We start from the raw sequence: 16,748 nt of genomic DNA, 5'->3' as shown, positions 1-16,748 counted from the left end.
ATCTAGTGGAAAGCCTTCCCAGAAGAGTGGAGGCTTTTATAACAGCAAAGGGGAGACCAACTCCATATTAATGCCTATGATTTTGGAATTAGATGTTTGATGAGCAAGCTACTTTTGGCCGCATAGTATATCTCTATATTATGAGTGGGAATACTTTGGAACAGATTTCCTAAATTAAAATCAATTGGAGCTGATTTGCTGGTGTTTTTACAGTCTTTTATGTCCAACAATTAGAAAACATGGGGAGACAAATAAAATCACCCACGGGCCAAATGTTTCCCATGGGCCACCAGTTGGGGAACCCTGATCTAAAACATACAGCATCTAAAACGTACAATAGCCTACAGTATATTCAAATAAGGCACATAGGCGATCATTGAAACATATTTGCAAATAGTCAAATTAGACCAACCAGGTCCCAAGCGGTCTACCATTCAATTACTGTAACGATGAATGACAGGGGGTTTTCAGAAAAGGAACCCCAAACAAACAATAGGCCTACATGAAGCTACTACTGTTCAGTCTGTTTAACTGCCAAATCATTTATCTGTGAAAGGAGCTTAAGTCCCATACCAACTCAGTAATAACACCCAAACAGAAAATATGACTTATTTCACAGAAACAAAATAGCCTCATCTAAAAAGGTTAGGCCTAATTCTCATTTGACTCTCTTGGTATCAATTGAGACAGACGATTATCGACACATTTGTGCTTTCGGAATTAGTATGAAAGTAATCCCAGTGGATTTTCTTATCAGTTAATGAATCCAGGGGTATATTTAATATGGTGGCTTGGCTTTCTGAACAACTCTTATTATGCCTTTGTGTTTCCAGAAAAGATCAATAATTGCTAGCTAATTAGAAGTTGACCTCCATGAGGGCTGGGGGGGGGGGGGTTTATCATTCCCGCCATGGCTCATTGTCCCAGCAACAGAGTTCCCCTGCTAACAGACACAGTGGGACAGAAGTATGACAGCTCTTTCATTTATGTGACAGACAGGTGCGTGTGTGTGTAGTAATAGTAATACATTTTTTGGGGAGGGCTTATATTTGTCCTGTTACAAAGTGTGTCATGGAAATGTGTTTCTTCATATCCCAACTCCCCTGAGACACCCGCAGGGACTGGGGTCAAGGGCCAGGGTCACTATTGTACAGCGCTCCTGGAGCAATTAGGGTTAAATGCCTTGCTCAAGGGCACAAAAGCAGATCTTGTTTTTCATCGTGTGTGTATGTGTCAGACCTGGAACAACTATAGTTTTAACTACGGTATGCTTCGTGGAAAGTAATACTTTTTCCCGGGGGAACAAAGTTACTTTGGAGGGGACTGCAAATACTTTACAAAAAATTACTACTTTTTAAAACTATGTTAATAAAGATCTCAGAAAGTGATGACTTTTTAAAAACTATTTTAGTACACATCTGAGAACGCAACTACTTTATAAAATTTGAATGCAGATCTCAGGAAGTGATTACTTTTCTGAAATATTTGGATTGGCTGCCTTCAACTAATGACAGGGCTGTAACTGCATGTTGAAAATAAAAATAGAATGAATAGAACACACACACACAATCTCCAGTACTATTCCAATCTGACGGTCATATTTGAACTATACAATACATTTATATTTTAACATCTTGTAAAAGTCCATTCTCCTGAATGTCCATTGCCCCAAGTATCAAGTAGATAATCAAGTCAAACCAATTAACCAATGATATTTTGTACAGATAGGTATAAATAAGTTGTGACGCTCAACTACAAGCCACTAAAAAGGTTGAAAGCTGCAATTAATGTTGACACCTGAAAAGTAATTCAAAGCCATTTGCAAACAGCAAGTTGGATGCTTAGCAAAAACAACTTCTTTACCTTTTTGTCCATCTAAAGGGATAGTTTACTCAGAATACAAATTAACATCATGCTCCACCTACCTTGGCTGTATTTGATTCAAGAAGACAGTTTTGAGATATTTAGCTTCCTTAAAGCTGCAGTATGTAACTTTTTGGGTGACCGACCAAATTCACATTGAAATGCGTGTTATAGATCTGTCATTCTCATTGAAAGTAAGTCTAAGAAGCTATACATCTGTTCTATGGGCACCATTTCTATGCTTCCCGTTCTTAAGTTTAATTTTTGCATCTTTTACTTTCAGTTTTGTACACCAGCTCCAAACAGCTGAAAACACTATATTTTTGGTTATGGACAAGATATGTCACGGCGGTTTAGATGGTACAATGATTCTCTACACCAGGGGAACTCAACTCTTGCCATACGAGGTCCAGAGCCTGCTGGTTTTCTTTTCTACCTAATAATTAATTGCACACACCTGGCGTCCCAGTTCTAAATCAATCCCTGATTAGAGGGGAACAATGAAACATTGCAGTGGAACTGGCTTTGAGGTCCAGAGTTGAGTTTGAGGGCTCGACACTACACTTGCTGGTTTTGTCACATAAACTGAAATTAGGTGAACTATTTGAATTTTAGCAACCAGAACATGGCAGAGTGATTTATGGTTAGTGCATCTTTAGACATATTTTGTTACTTTTTTTGTTATTTTGTTACATAACACTTTGGTAATTGCATTTTAATTGCATAAGAATGAGCTGATAGTTTATGTAACTACTGTACAGAAGAGGAATAGTGACTGTTCCTTACTCCACTTATGTAAAAAAAAAAACATTTATGCAATTATAAAACAATTTCCAAACAACTTGATGTCGAGCGTTACTGAATTACCTTATGTCTTACTCATTATGTGATAATCATTTTAAAGCTGCAAAAGTAGTCTACTCTAATGTTTGTTTCTTCATCAAATATTTGGCATCCATCAAATAAATATTTTTTTGTTATCAAATAACTTGCATATATTTAAATACCTTCAAATATTATTCGGTTTTCTGAGAGGTATTCACAATATTAAGTATTATATGTTTTTCTGAGACCTGTATTTAAAAATCAGTTGAAACTCTATATAAACTATATTCAACTACCTGAGTAGTAGAAAAAAAAAATTCATATAAACTAAAAAATACAACTATTTTCTGCCCAGGTATGGTGTATGTGTGTGCCAGTATCGCACCCTAAATAAATTATCATCCAAAGATGTCATAAGAGTTAAATCCATGAGAAAATCTCATCATCTTCCCTCTGAGATCGTTCATCACACAGGTCTGTTTCATATTACACTACATGGCCAATGGTCTTTGACAGTTCTCTTTGTCTGATTCATGCAGTCCCCCTCTTCTCCCTCCCTACTCCTTTAAATCAATTAAGATGAGAGTTGTTCTCATGCAAGAGAGAGCACATTACAATGACAACTCACAACTTTCTCACCATGGCTGAGATTACTTTGTACTCCATGAAACACTGAGAAGCTATGTCTGTCAGTCTAGTCTGTGTGGTCAGGTACTGACCAGATTCATGTTTTGCAGCTATTAGTTTTAGTTCCTCAGCCTCAGTGTGGTTCAACGGTTGACCAGAGTAGAGCCCGGAGCGGTTCACTCCCTGACCAGTGTCGGTGTGGTTCAACGGTTGACCAGAGTAGAGCCCGGAGCGGTTCACTCCCTGACCAGTGTCGGTGTGGTTCAACGGTTGACCAGAGTAGAGCCCGGAGCGGTTCACTCCCTGACCAGTGTCGGTGTGGTTCAACGGTTGACCAGAGTAGAGCCCGGAGCGGTTCACTCCCTGACCAGTGTCGGTGTGGTTCAACGGTTGACCAGAGTAGAGCCCCGGAGCGGTTCACTCCCTGACCAGTGTCGGTGTGGTTCAACGGTTGACCAGAGTAGAGCCCGGAGCGGTTCACTCCCTGACCAGTGTCGGTGTGGTTCAACGGTTGACCAGAGTAGAGCCCGGAGCGGTTCACTCCCTGACCAGTGTCGGTGTGGTTCAACGGTTGACCAGAGTAGAGCCCGGAGCGGTTCACTCCCTGACCAGTGTCGGTGTGGTTCAACGGTTGACCAGAGTAGAGCCCGGAGCGGTTCACTCCTGACCAGTGTCGGTGTGGTTCAACGGTTGACCAGAGTAGAGCCCGGAGCGGTTCACTCCCTGACCAGTGTCGGTGTGGTTCAACGGTTGACCAGAGTAGAGCCCGGAGCGGTTCACTCCTGACCAGTGTCGGTGTGGTTCAACGGTTGACCAGAGTAGAGCCCGGAGCGGTTCACTCCTGACCAGTGTCGGTGTGGTTCAACGGTTGACCAGAGTAGAGCCCGGAGCGGTTCACTCCCTGACCAGTGTCGGTGTGGTTCAACGGTTGACCAGAGTAGAGCCCGGAGCGGTTCACTCCTGACCAGTGTCTGTGTGGTTCAACGGTTGACCAGAGTAGAGCCCGGAGCGGTTCACTCCCTGACCAGTGTCGGTGTGGTTCAACGGTTGACCAGAGTAGAGCCCGGAGCGGTTCACTCCCTGACCAGTGTCGGTGTGGTTCAACGGTTGACCAGAGTAGAGCCCGGAGCGGTTCACTCCCTGACCAGTGTCGGTGTGGTTCAACGGTTGACCAGAGTAGAGCCCGGAGCGGTTCACTCCCTGACCAGCGTCTGCTAAATGACTTAAATGTAAATGTAAATGTAAATGATACAAGCGGGCAGAAAGGCAGGCAGGCATGGCGCCATGTGAAGCCTGTCACACAGTGACACAGAGTACAGAACAGCCGGTCTGTCCTCTCACTGGTCAGCAGCATAAACAACCCTGCCTGCCAATCCATCTATCAACAACTACCAGGCCTGGATAGTAAAGGAAACATATCCTATGCTCAGAGTTGGATATAATATGGTGTGGTATGACATAGCATAGGCCAATATGTTATGATATCAAAACAGAGATGCTTGTTCTAGGTCCCAAGAAACAAAGAGATCTTCTGTTGAATCTGACAATTAATCTTAATGGTTGTACAGTCATCTCAAATAAAACTGTGAAGGACCTCGGCGTTACTCTGGACCCTGATCTCTCTTTTGAAGAACATATCAAGACCATTTCGAGGACAGCTTTTTTCCATCTACGTAACATTGCAAAAATCAGAAACTTTCTGTCCAAAAATGATGCAGAAAAATTAATCCATGCTTTTGTCACTTCTAGGTTAGACTACTGCAATGCTCTATTTTCCGGCTACCCGGATAAAGCACTAAATAAACTTCAGTTAGTGCTAAATACGGCTGCTAGAATCCTGACTAGAACCAAAAAATTTGATCATATTACTCCAGTGCTAGCCTCTCTACACTGGCTTCCTGTCAAAGCAAGGGCTGATTTCAAGGTTTTACTGCTAACCTACAAAGCATTACATGGGCTTGCTCCTACCTATCTCTCTGATTTTGTCCTGCCGTACATACCTACACGTACGCTACGGTCACAAGACGCAGGCCTCCTAATTGTCCCTAGAATTTCTAAGCAAACAGCTGGAGGCAGGGCTTTCTCCTATAGAGCTCCATTTTTATGGAACGGTCTGCCTACCCATGTCAGAGACGCAAACTCGGTCTCAACCTTTAAGTCTTTACTGAAGACTCATCTCTTCAGTGGGTCATATGATTGAGTGTAGTCTGGCCCAGGAGTGGGAAGGTGAACGGAAAGGCTCTGGAGCAACGAACCGCCCTTGCTGTCTCTGCCTGGCCGGTTCCCCTCTTTCCACTGGGATTCTCTGCCTCTACCCTGTTACGGGGGCTGAGTCACTGGCTTACTGGGGCTCTCATGCCGTCCCTGGGGGGGGGTGCGTCACCTGGGTGGGTTGATTCACTGTTGTGGTCAGCCTGTCTGGGTTGCCCCCCTTGGGTTGTGCCGTGGCGGAGATCTTTGTGGGCTATACTCGGCCTTGTCTCAGGATGGTAAGTTGGTGGTTGAAGATATCCCTCTAGTGGTGTGGGGGCTGTGCTTTGGCAAAGTGGGTGGGGTTATATCCTTCCTGTTTGGCCCTGTCCGGGGGTGTCCTCGGATGGGGCCACAGTGTCTCCTGACCCCTCCTGTCTCAGCCTCCAGTAATTATGCTGCAGTAGTTTATGTGTCGGGGGGCTAGGGTCAGTTTGTTATATCTGGAGTACTTCTCCTGTCCTATTCGGTGTCCTGTGTGAATCTAAGTGTGCGTTCTCTAATTCTCTCCTTCTCTCTTTCTTTCTCTCTCTCGGAGGACCTGAGCCCTAGGACCATGTCCCAGGACTACCTGACATGATGACTCCTTGCTGTCCCCAGTCCACCTGGCCATGCTGCTGCTCCAGTTTCAACTGTTCTGCCTTACTATTATTCAACCATGCTGGTCATTTATGAACATTGAACATCTTGGCCACGTTCTGTTATAATCTCCACCCGGCACAGCCAGAAGAGGACTGGCCACCCCACATATGCTCTCTCTAATTCTCTCTCGGAGGACCTGAGCCCTAGGACCGTGCCCCAGGACTACCTGACATGATGACTCCTTGCTGTCCCCAGTCCACCTGACTGTGCTGCTGCTCCAGTTTCAACTGTTCTGCCTTATTATTATTCGAACATGCTGGTCATTTATGAACATTTGAACATCTTGGTCATGTTCTGTTATAATCTCTACCCGGCACAGCCAGAAGAGGACTGGCCACCCCACATAGCCTGGTTCCTCTCTAGGTTTCTTCCTAGGTTTTGGCCTTCCTAGGTTTTGGAGTTTTTCCTAGCCACCGTGCTTTTACACCTGCATTGTTTGCTGTTTGGGGTTTTAGGCTGGGTTTCTGTACAGCACTTTGAGATATCATCTGATGTATGAAGGGCTATATAAATAAATTTGATTTGATTTTGATTTATGATAATGATCTAGTATAATATAGTTGAAATGGCTTGATAGCCCCAGGTCAGTGTCAGAGGAAAGAGCCAGTCTAGCTGACTCATTGAGGTTTTGTGCTTACGGTGCACTTTGGGCTCAATAGGCATCCCACAGCAGTGTCGGTAGCACTGATGATGTGCCTCTAGTATCCCGTCACACTACTTTCACATCTAAAAGGACATCGTCATGGAGTCCCCATAACAAACCCATCACCTGCTCTAGTCATTACCTGGTCCACAGTGCCTGGGAGAGACCAGCAGCATCCATGGGGAACTATACTGCACTAACATCACTTCATATCAGAACACACACAGTCCTGTTGCCGCATTGATTCATGGCTTCAGTGCCCCATTGGGGAACAGGCAGGTGGATTGAGCTCTGTGGCACACGTGACACCCTGAGTACAGGACCAACCCATGACAGAGACTGAGCACAATGCAGTCACACACACACACACACACTATCATTACCATCACCAGTGCATTTGCATCTGGCCTCAGGAACCTGAAGGCAAATTTCCTGAAATGGCTCTTTATCTAGCGGGACAATGAACGACTATCCAGCTGCCATTAATCTAATTTAGCAAAGCAAATAACAGCTCCACAAGGAGGGAGAGAGGGAAAGATGGAGAGAAGGAGCAAGAAAAAAAAGAATGAAAAAGAGGAGAGAGACATGAGAAAGTTGTGAAGAGAGAAGGAGTGTGTGTCCTCTGATAACACTCCTACCCGTCCGTCCCTACCACTGTGTTTACAACAACCCTCTCCGGACCGCAGAGCCCCGTGAGACCCAGAGACACAGCCAGGCACAACGTGGATGGGAGGGAAGAGCAGAGGCAACACTGGGTTCATTCTGCTGATGAATGATTGGCTGGGTATAAATTCACCTCAGAGAGCAGAGCGCACTTCCTGGAACAGACGGACACTGTGCCCAGATGAGGCCTAGCAGAGAACACCAATGAATTCTATAAAAAGACATGGATTCATCCAACACACAATCCTGATAGTTTTCTGAATGGTAGTGCAGGGAGGCAGGTAGCCTAGTGGTTAGAGGAGGGGGAGGCAGGTAGCCTAGTGGTTAGAGGAGGGGGGAGGCAGGTAGCCTAGTGGCTAGAGGAGGGGGAGGCAGGTAGCCTAGTGGTTAGAGGAGGGGGAGGCAGGTAGCCTAGTGGTTAGAGGAGGGGGAGGCAGGTAGCCTAGTGGTTAGAGGAGGGGGAGGCAGGTAGCCTAGTGGTTAGAGGAGGGGGAGGCAGGTAGCCTAGTGGTTAGAGGAGGGGGAGGCAGGTAGCCTAGTGGTTAGAGGAGGGGGAGGCAGGTAGCCTAGAGTTAGAGCGTTGGGCCATTAACCGAAAGTTGTCTAGATCGAATCCCTGAGCGAACAATGTACAAATCTGTCGTTCTGCCCCTGAACAGGCAGTTAACCCACTGTTCCTAGGCCGTCATTGTAAATAAGAATTTGTTCTTAACTGACTTGCCTAGTTAAATAAAGGTCAAATAAAATAACATGAGTGTGTCTGGAGTCGTTCGGCAAAAAGGTGCAATTAAAGGATTAATGGTGTTCAATGTGAGAGCGCCCATTCAGCCATCTCACTGGGGAATTGGACAGGGGGCATATTCTCATGAACTTAACAGGCATTAACGTCTTTGTCTTGGGATGAAAGCACTGAACAGAGCACAACACCCATAGCCTAGTGGTTAGAGGAGGGGAGGCTGGAGGCAGGTAGCCTTGGTTAAGGAGTTAATGCCTAGTGGTTAGAGGAGGGGAGGGCAATGTGGTTAGCGGAGAGGCCCAGAGTAGAGAGTCATTCTACTGTCAAGGATGTGGACCGAGGACTTCATTAAGAATGCGTCTAATTATGATACATGTGTATTCCTCCTCCATCCCTCCATTGACTAATTAAGAAACGAATACATGCAAATATAATGGCCTGGCTCTGGATATCCAAGCAGAACTGAAGGCTCTGTCCCGATATGCAGCTCCCAGGTGTCTCTACACGCTAATTACCTCAAGGTTGAATTTACACAGCGCTGCAATTTGTCGGCATAAGAGAATCACAGATCGTGAGGAAGGGGAATGGGACACACACACACAGACACACACGCCTGGAGACTCCATTCCCAGAGAAAGCTGGCATCGGCATGCATACTTCACTAAGCTCATGGCTGAGACAAACTAAGTTAACTGATATAAGCTGGAGTGGATGCTGGTGTCCACTGTGTTATGCAACAGCCCTTCGAGCTAGAAGACAAGTCCTTTGTTGCTCCTTTACAGTAAAGCTTGTACGCCAAGCAGTGAGAAGTAGAGCAACACCGTAACTATGACAAGGAAGAGAAGCCAACATCATGTGAGATGGCCAACATTGGATTCCTATGGACACAGACTGATGGGAGACTGTCTGAGAGAGAGTTCCATCTCTCCTGGTTGGGGTTGGAGGGAAGCGTCTTTAACCTGCCTTTGTTCCACACAAAGGAGTTATCCTCTCCCCTCCATAGGCATGGAGGCCCTGCTGCCTGCAGCCACACAAAGGCAGGCAGGATCACATGACTTGCTGGTGATCAGTCAGCAGGCAGGCTGGCAGAGCGGACAGACAGCCCAGCTTGCTCCTCACAATTACACACTCAACTCTGCCTCTGTCACAGTCACTCACACAACACATCTCTACATAATGGAGCCAGGGAGGATCCAGCATCACAGAGATAGAGGCTTCATGCACACACACACACACACACACATATACATATATATATGAGAGCATGCACAAATACAAAGACACACAAACCCCAGCACTACCAAACAAGTACACACACTATCTGATGCACAGTGAATGAGTAATGGAGAGTTACAGAGAAATCAAATATCCCCCAACAACTGAATGAATAAAAAAAGAAACTTTAGATTCTCTAAATATTGCGACCTATAAAAACCAATCAAAAAAAATCTATCAATGATAGGAATCTCATTTCCCTAACCAAATGAAATTCCTGACTCGCTGCCAGGCCCAATTGTTACTGGACTTTTAGTTACATTTTTTGGCACAGCTTCCTCCTCCAAATATCCCTCCTTCATGGTGAATTGGCAGAGTGGTGTATTAGAACCAGGGCAAACCTGAAATAGCTCAGCCAGGTGTGCAGAGGAGCACAGTCAGATTACCGCTAGGAGCAGCTGACAAACACCTGGCCTGTTTCAGTCTCTCCTTCTATCCCTCTAAGACTAGGGGGTTACAGTCAGTGGTACATTGCGGTCATGCTTATTCTCTGCAGTATCTGTCCAGGGTCTAACATATTGATGTGGTTCCTGTTGGTTTCTTTTCCAGGTATTGTATGATGACGTGTGTTCATCTGTGTCAGGAATTAACTCTGTGCCCCTACTCCCACCACCACTAAGGAGACCAAGTAGCCTAAGTAACCTCAGTTCTATGATTGAGAGAGAGAGAGAGAGAGAGAGAGAGAGAGAGAGAGAGTGAGAGAGAGAGAGAGAGAGAGAGAGAGAGAGAAGCGAGGGAGAGTGAGAGAGAGAGAGAGAGAAAGCGAGAGAGAGTGAGAGAAAGCGAGGGAGAGTGAGAGAGAGAGAGAGAGAGAAAGCGAGAGAGAGTGAGAGAAAGCGAGGGAGAGTGAGAGAGAGAGAGTGAGAGAAAGCGAGAGTGAGAGAAAGAGAGAGAGAGAGAAAGCGAGAGTGAGTGAGAGAAAGCGAGGGAGAGAGAGAGTGAGAGAAAGCGAGAGAGAGAGAGAAGAAAGCGAGAGAGAGAGAAAGCGAGAGAGAGAAAAAGCGAGGGAGAGTGAAAAAGCGAGGGAGAGAGAGAGAGAGAGAGAGAGAAAGCGAGAGAGAGTGAGAGAGAGAGAGTGAGAGAAAGCGAGAGAGAGAGAAAGCGAGAGAGTGAGAGAAAGCGAGAGAGAGAGAGAAAGCGAGAGAGAATGAGAGAAAGCGAGAGAGAGAGAGAGAGAGGAGAAAGCGAGAGAGAGTGAGAGAAAGCGAGGGAGAGAGAGAGAGTGAGAGAAAGCGAGAGAGAGAGAGAGCGAGAGAGAGAGAGAGAAAGCGAGAGAGAAAAAGCGAGGGAGAGTGAAAAAGCGAGAGAGAGTGAGAGAAAGCGAGAGAGTGAGAGAAAGCGAGAGAGTGAGAGAAAGCGAGAGAGTGAGAGAAAGCGAGAGAGGCGAGAGAGAGTGAGAGAAAGCGAGAGAGAGTGAGAGAGAGAGAGAAAGCGATAGAGAGTGAGAGAAAGCGAGGGAGAGAGAGAAAGCGAGAGAGAGTGAGAGAAAGCGAGAGAGAGTGAGAGAAAGCGAGAGAGAGTGAGAGAAAGCGAGAGAGAGTGAGAGATCACTCAGGAGACTGGTAGAGTGCAACATGTGCATCATGGTGGTGGTTCAGTATCATTCACAGATTAATTACTGAGAAAGTAAGGTGTCGTGACTCATATGTGATTCAGGGGAATAGACTGGAATTGTTCTGCCAGCCTACATGTATTTGTCCCCTTTAAGTAAGTATATATATGTGTTCCCTTGTTTTCTCTCTTGTTGTGTTGTTTTTTATTTTTAATCCCAGGCCCCCATCCCCACAGGAGGCCTTTTGCCTTTTGGTTGGTCATCATTGGGGATAAGAATTTGTTGCCTAGTTAAATAGTTTAAAAATATATAATGCTGTACAAAAGTTGTTCCGTATTATATTTAACTGTAAAAAGGCAGGACTATTATTGCTTCGGACACAAACAGTTTGTAAGTGTTTGTGTTTTTATTAGCTTCTGCAATCTGTATAGAAATGAGCGGTAAAAGGGTCTAACGTTTACCTGCATAATGGCCAAATAAAACAATGTCTGATCGTTACATAACCCTATCCTTGACTGCTAGTTTTCACCTCTCCATGTTGAGCTGCCAATGATCCTCATAGAATATAATAAATCAAATAGACTCACCCAGAAGTTGTTCTTGAAGAACGCCATCTTCACTCAGAGAGTTTTATAGGGATCTGTAATTACGTGAGAGGGGAGGAAACCGTTAGAGACAGGACAGAAACGAGGCTACAGCCCTCAGCTCTCCTCTGTATCAGTGACCAGAGTCAGCCGGTGGCACTGAACCAACATTCACTCCAATAATGAGACAACTCTACATATTAATTGTTGTTTTCCCTGTGCTGAATTGCAATTGATCTCTAGCTGTGGGCTGAATCGCCCCTTTTACAGACACTGTAACAATAAATTGGGCTACGTGAAAAGCCTCCTCTCAGGCCCAAAAACAGACACAGAGACACTGTAGTGTATAAAGAATAAAGTAGAAACTTCTGTTGCGGTCTTATTAAAAACAAGCTGATGTAGGCAAGGCAACAATAGACACATTTAGTTTAATGAAGACCAGTGTCCTGAGGGGACAGCCAGGGGTTAACAGTTCACTTCAAAGAGACGGAGAGGCTGACACAGGGAGGAGAGGGAAGAGAGAGAGAGCGAGGCAAGAGAGAGAGAGAGAGCGAGGCAAGAGAGAGAGAGAGAGCGAGGCGAGAGAGAGAGAGAGAGGCGAGAGAGAGAGAGCGAGGCAAGAGGGATAGAGCGAGAAGAGGGAGAGAGCGAGGCAAGAGGGAGAGAGCGAGGCAAGAGGGATAGAGCGAGGCAAGAGGGATAGAGCGAGGCAAGAGGGATAGAGCGAGGCAAGAGGGATAGAGCGAGGCAAGAGGGATAGAGCGAGGCAAGAGGGATAGAGCGAGGGAAGAGGGAGAGAATGAGAGAAGAGGGAAAGAGCGAGGGAAGACGGAGAGAGCGGGGGAAGACGGAGAGAGCGGGGGAAGACGGAGAGAGCGGGGGAAAACGGAGAGAGCGGGGGAAAACGAGAGAGCGGGGGAAGACGGAGAGAGCGGGGGAAGACGGAGAGAGTGGGGGAAGACGGAGAGAGCGGGGGAAGACCGAGAGAAGACCGAGAGAGAAAGAGAGAGCTCTGACAGAGCCACCAAGGAGAGTGTGCCCTATCAAGATGAATAAAGATCTCCACAGTGTGATCACTCAGTCTGTCTGGGTGTGCAGTTTAGAGCTGAGAGGCTACGCTATGGGTCTCTAGCCAATAGCCATATCTCTAATACCATCCCCCAGAGTCACCTCCCAGAAGGTATACTAAGGTAAGGTCACACACAAAGAGCCTCCACAACACAATGAATCAACAGGAACCATGGTCTCTTCTCTGACTGTGAAGTGAGAATTGCGGCTATGGACTTCTATGGGAAGGGATTATGGGCTTCTATGGGAAGGGACTATGGGAGGCAGGAGGAAACATGGCAACAGCTGCACATACACCCTCTGACCCCCTATAGCGTTTCTCCACCCACCCACACTGCTGTGGGGGATTTCATTCCTGCTCAAGTAGCTCCTAGCTCTCTGCTCATCATGAATAATAGTAGCCAGAAGAGATTCCAAGCACATAGCAAAGGTGAATGAGTGTGAGCGCGTACAAGTGAGTGTGTGTGCGTGAGTGTGAGGACCCTGCAGTCCCAGTGTTTCCCCAGGGCAGGCCTGGTTGTGGGTTCCTATTATTCTGCTGAGAGGAGAGAGGGCTTTATCTTTGCTGGCACAGAGCGACCTGGTGTTCGACAGGGGAACACACATGAAAAGCTCTCTCTCTCACACACACACACACACACACACACCCCGTTAATTAACTCAGCGCTTGAAGTCGTTTGGCAGCATGGCTCAGGGCTGAAAGTGAGACGCTGCAGCCAGCTACCAAGTACCCACTCTGTTCTACGCAACACAGACCCAGGGTGATAGAGAAGAGGAGACGTGGCAGTGATGGAATCAGTAAGACAGAGGGATCACACAAGGCTGCTGGCTTCACACAGGGCTGCTGAGGAGAGACTGATGAGTGGCTAGAATAGATGACATTCAGCTACCTTGATCAGGATTCAACCTGACCTTTACAGAAATCACACCTCTACTCGGAGGTAAACAAAGACTACAACAGTGTTGTGCATTGGGATTCCTCTGGTTAATTCATATCCAAAATAACTGAGGCTGAAGCGGATCATGGTGGGCTGCTGTGGAAGTTGCTGTGGTGGAACCATCTGGTACACGCTGAGTCACTGAGAGTCACAGAGGGTCAGAGCGAGAGAGAGAAGCATTCTCCACAGCCGAGAGCCTCAACAGATGTGGGTGGACTGATAAGGAATATGATTAAAAAAAGCACATAACAAAAAAAATATATAGATATTTTCAGGTAAAGTAATGGAAAGCACCCAGGAATACCTTGTGGGTTAAAGGATACACTTGACTGGACACAATAATAGGCTAGCCAGCTTAGCATATGTCCAGTAGGCCTAACATTTGTTCCTTTCTGTGTCTTTACAGCTCAGTATTAGTGAGTTTATACAGTAATGCGTCGTGTTACCTCCTCCCTGGACTGGGCTGGGCTTCTGCCGGTTCCTCTGCTGATTGTGAGAGAATGGCAGACAGGCTAGTGGTGGTTTAGTCTAGGACCATAGCCAGGGCTGCGCTAGGCTATCACCAGCACACAGCAGTGGAGAAGAAGCCATATCAGCACAGAGCCCAGGCTCTAGTCTAGATGACCTGCCATGACAAACTAGGACTTAAAAAAGAAAATACATTTCCAGTCCCCCCCACCAACTGTCCCTTCCTCTTGTTTTGCCAGTAAATAACTGGCATCTCTCCACCCATATTCAGCCTCCCTCTCTTTTCACTGTGATGGAGGTCATTGGAGTGGGGCTACTGGCAGATTCTTCTCTCTGGATTGACAGTTCAGCAGAGGCTCCTGCATGCTCCTTATATCCCCACACCACCCTCTTTCAGCTCGTCTCTGTTAGGGCATGAGGCTGGGAGGGAATTGACTTACTCCCACAGCCATCTTCATTGACAAATGGCAACCCCAGAGATCTACCTCCTCCATCTTGGAGAAGAGAGCAAATGGGTAAAAGTAATGACACGTCGAAGAATCGATTGAAGATGGTCTGCTAGGGTCTTAACGGTCCCATGTGTCACTGGCAGCAGAGGAAGTCAAGAAGAACCGAAAGAAAGGGTGGGTAGGTGGAGGATGAAACAAGAGAAAAGTAAGAGAACAGAGGGGCCTAAGGCTTTGACAGAGAACAAACTGCGACGAGGTGAACGAGAAATGGAAGAGAACTGAAGAGAGAGCAACCACCAATCAACACACTCTCCTACACTAAATAACAGAGATACCGCAGTAGAGATCTAAAATGCATGTGATGATAGCAGTGACCTTTAGATAAATCCTCTCTCTGAGGTCTAACACATCTATAACGTGTCTCGCCAAACTTTCGTAACTGTAGGTGTTTTCCAAGGACAGCAACAGGGAGAGTAGCTCCTGTGTAGCTAGTCAGTCACACTGTCCTTCATCAAACCTGATGTGGCAGGTAGCGGAGCAGAGGTAATTCCGTCAGACCCATTTTGCAGTGCCCACTACCCACAAAAAATCTATGTACAGTGTGTGCAAATCTAGAAGAGTAGGGAGGTATAAGTCAATAAATAGGCCATGGATGCAAAATAATTACAATTTAGCATTAACACCGGAATGACAGATGTTCACATGATGATGTGCAAGTAGAGATACTGGGGTGCAAAAGAGCAGGAGGGTAAGTAACAATATGGGGATAAGGTAGTTGGGTGTGCTATTTACAGATTGGCTGTGTACAGGTACAGTGATTGGTAAGCTGCTCTGACAGCTGATGCTTAAGACTAAGACTCCAGCTTCAGTGATTTTTGCAATTCGTTCCAGTCATTGGCAGCAGAGAACTGGAAGGAAAGGCGGCCAAAGGAAGTGTTGGCTTTGGGGATAACCAGTGAAATATACCTGCTGGAGCACGTGCTACGGGTGGGTGTTGCTATGGTGACCCGGGAGCTAAGATAAGGCGGGACTTTACCTAGCAAAGACTTATTGATGACTTGGAGCCAGTGGGTTTGGCGACGAATATGTAGTGAGGGCCAGCCAACGAGAGCATACAGGTCGCAGTGGTGGGTAGTATATGGGACTTTGGTGACAAAACGGATGGCACTGTGATAAACTACATCCAGTTTGCTGAGTAGAGTGTTGGAGGCTCTTTTGTAAATGACATCGCCGAAGTCAAGGATCGGTAGGATAGTCAGTTTTACGAGGGTATGTTTGGCAGCATGAGTGAAGGAGGCTTTGTTGTGAAATAGGAAGCCAATTCTAGATTTAATTTTGGATTGGAGATGCTTCATGTGAGTCTGGAAGGACTCAGAGTTTACAGTCTAACCAAACACCTAGGTGTTTGTAGGTGTCCACATATTCTAAGTCAGAACTGTCCAGAGTAGCGATGCTAGTCGGGCGGGAGGGTACGGGCAGCAATTGGTTGAAGAGCATGCATTTAGTTTTACAAGCATTTAAAAGCAGTTGAAGGCCTCGGAAGGAGTGTTGTAATGGCATTGAAGCTCATTTGGAGGTTTGTTAGCACAGTGTCCAAAGAAAGGCCGGACGCATACAGAATGGTGTCATCTGCGTAGAGGTGGATCAGAGAATCACAAGCAGCAAGTGCGACATCATTGATATATACAGAGAAAAGAGTCGGCCCAAGAATTGAACCCTGTGGTACCCCCATAGAGATAGCCAGAGGTCCGGACAACAGGCCCTCCGATTTGACACACTGAACTCCATCTGAGAAGCAGTTGTTGAGCCAGGCAAGGCAGTCATTTGAGAAGCCAAGGCTATTGAGTATGCCGATAAGAATGCGGTGTTTGACAGAGTCGAAAGCCTTGACCAGGTCAATGAAGACGGCTGCACATTATTGATGGCGGTTATGATATCGTTTTGGACCTTGAGCATGGCTGAGGTGCACCCATGACCAGCTCGGAAACCAGATTCCATAGTGCGATTCAAAATGGTTGTTGATCTGCTTGTTAACTTGGCTTTCGAAGATTTTAGAAAATGCAGGGCAGGATGGATATAGGTTTGTAACAGTTTTGGTCTAGAGTGCCTCCCCTTTGAAGAGGGGGATGACCGCGGCAGTTTTCCCATCTTTGGGGATCTCAGAC

The 16,748-nt window shown here is 46.3% G+C and overlaps 1 protein-coding gene across 1 annotated transcript in view; it reads right to left on the bottom strand.

Moving 5' to 3' along the window:
• fcho1 (FCH and mu domain containing endocytic adaptor 1) overlaps positions 1–16,748 on the bottom strand; it is a 46,118-nt gene that overhangs the window by 20,091 nt on the left and 9,279 nt on the right. Inside the window, 1 exon segment of the mRNA XM_029632624.2 lies at positions 11,664–11,716. Coding sequence (XP_029488484.2) covers positions 11,664–11,690 — 27 coding nt within the window. The 5' untranslated portion in view covers positions 11,691–11,716.

Source organism: Oncorhynchus nerka, linkage group LG24, assembly GCF_034236695.1.
Source record: "Oncorhynchus nerka isolate Pitt River linkage group LG24, Oner_Uvic_2.0, whole genome shotgun sequence".
Classification (NCBI taxonomy): Eukaryota; Metazoa; Chordata; class Actinopteri; order Salmoniformes; family Salmonidae; genus Oncorhynchus; species Oncorhynchus nerka.
The sequence above is the reverse complement of the archived record's forward strand: the minus strand, read 5'-3'. Positions and strand labels throughout refer to the sequence as shown.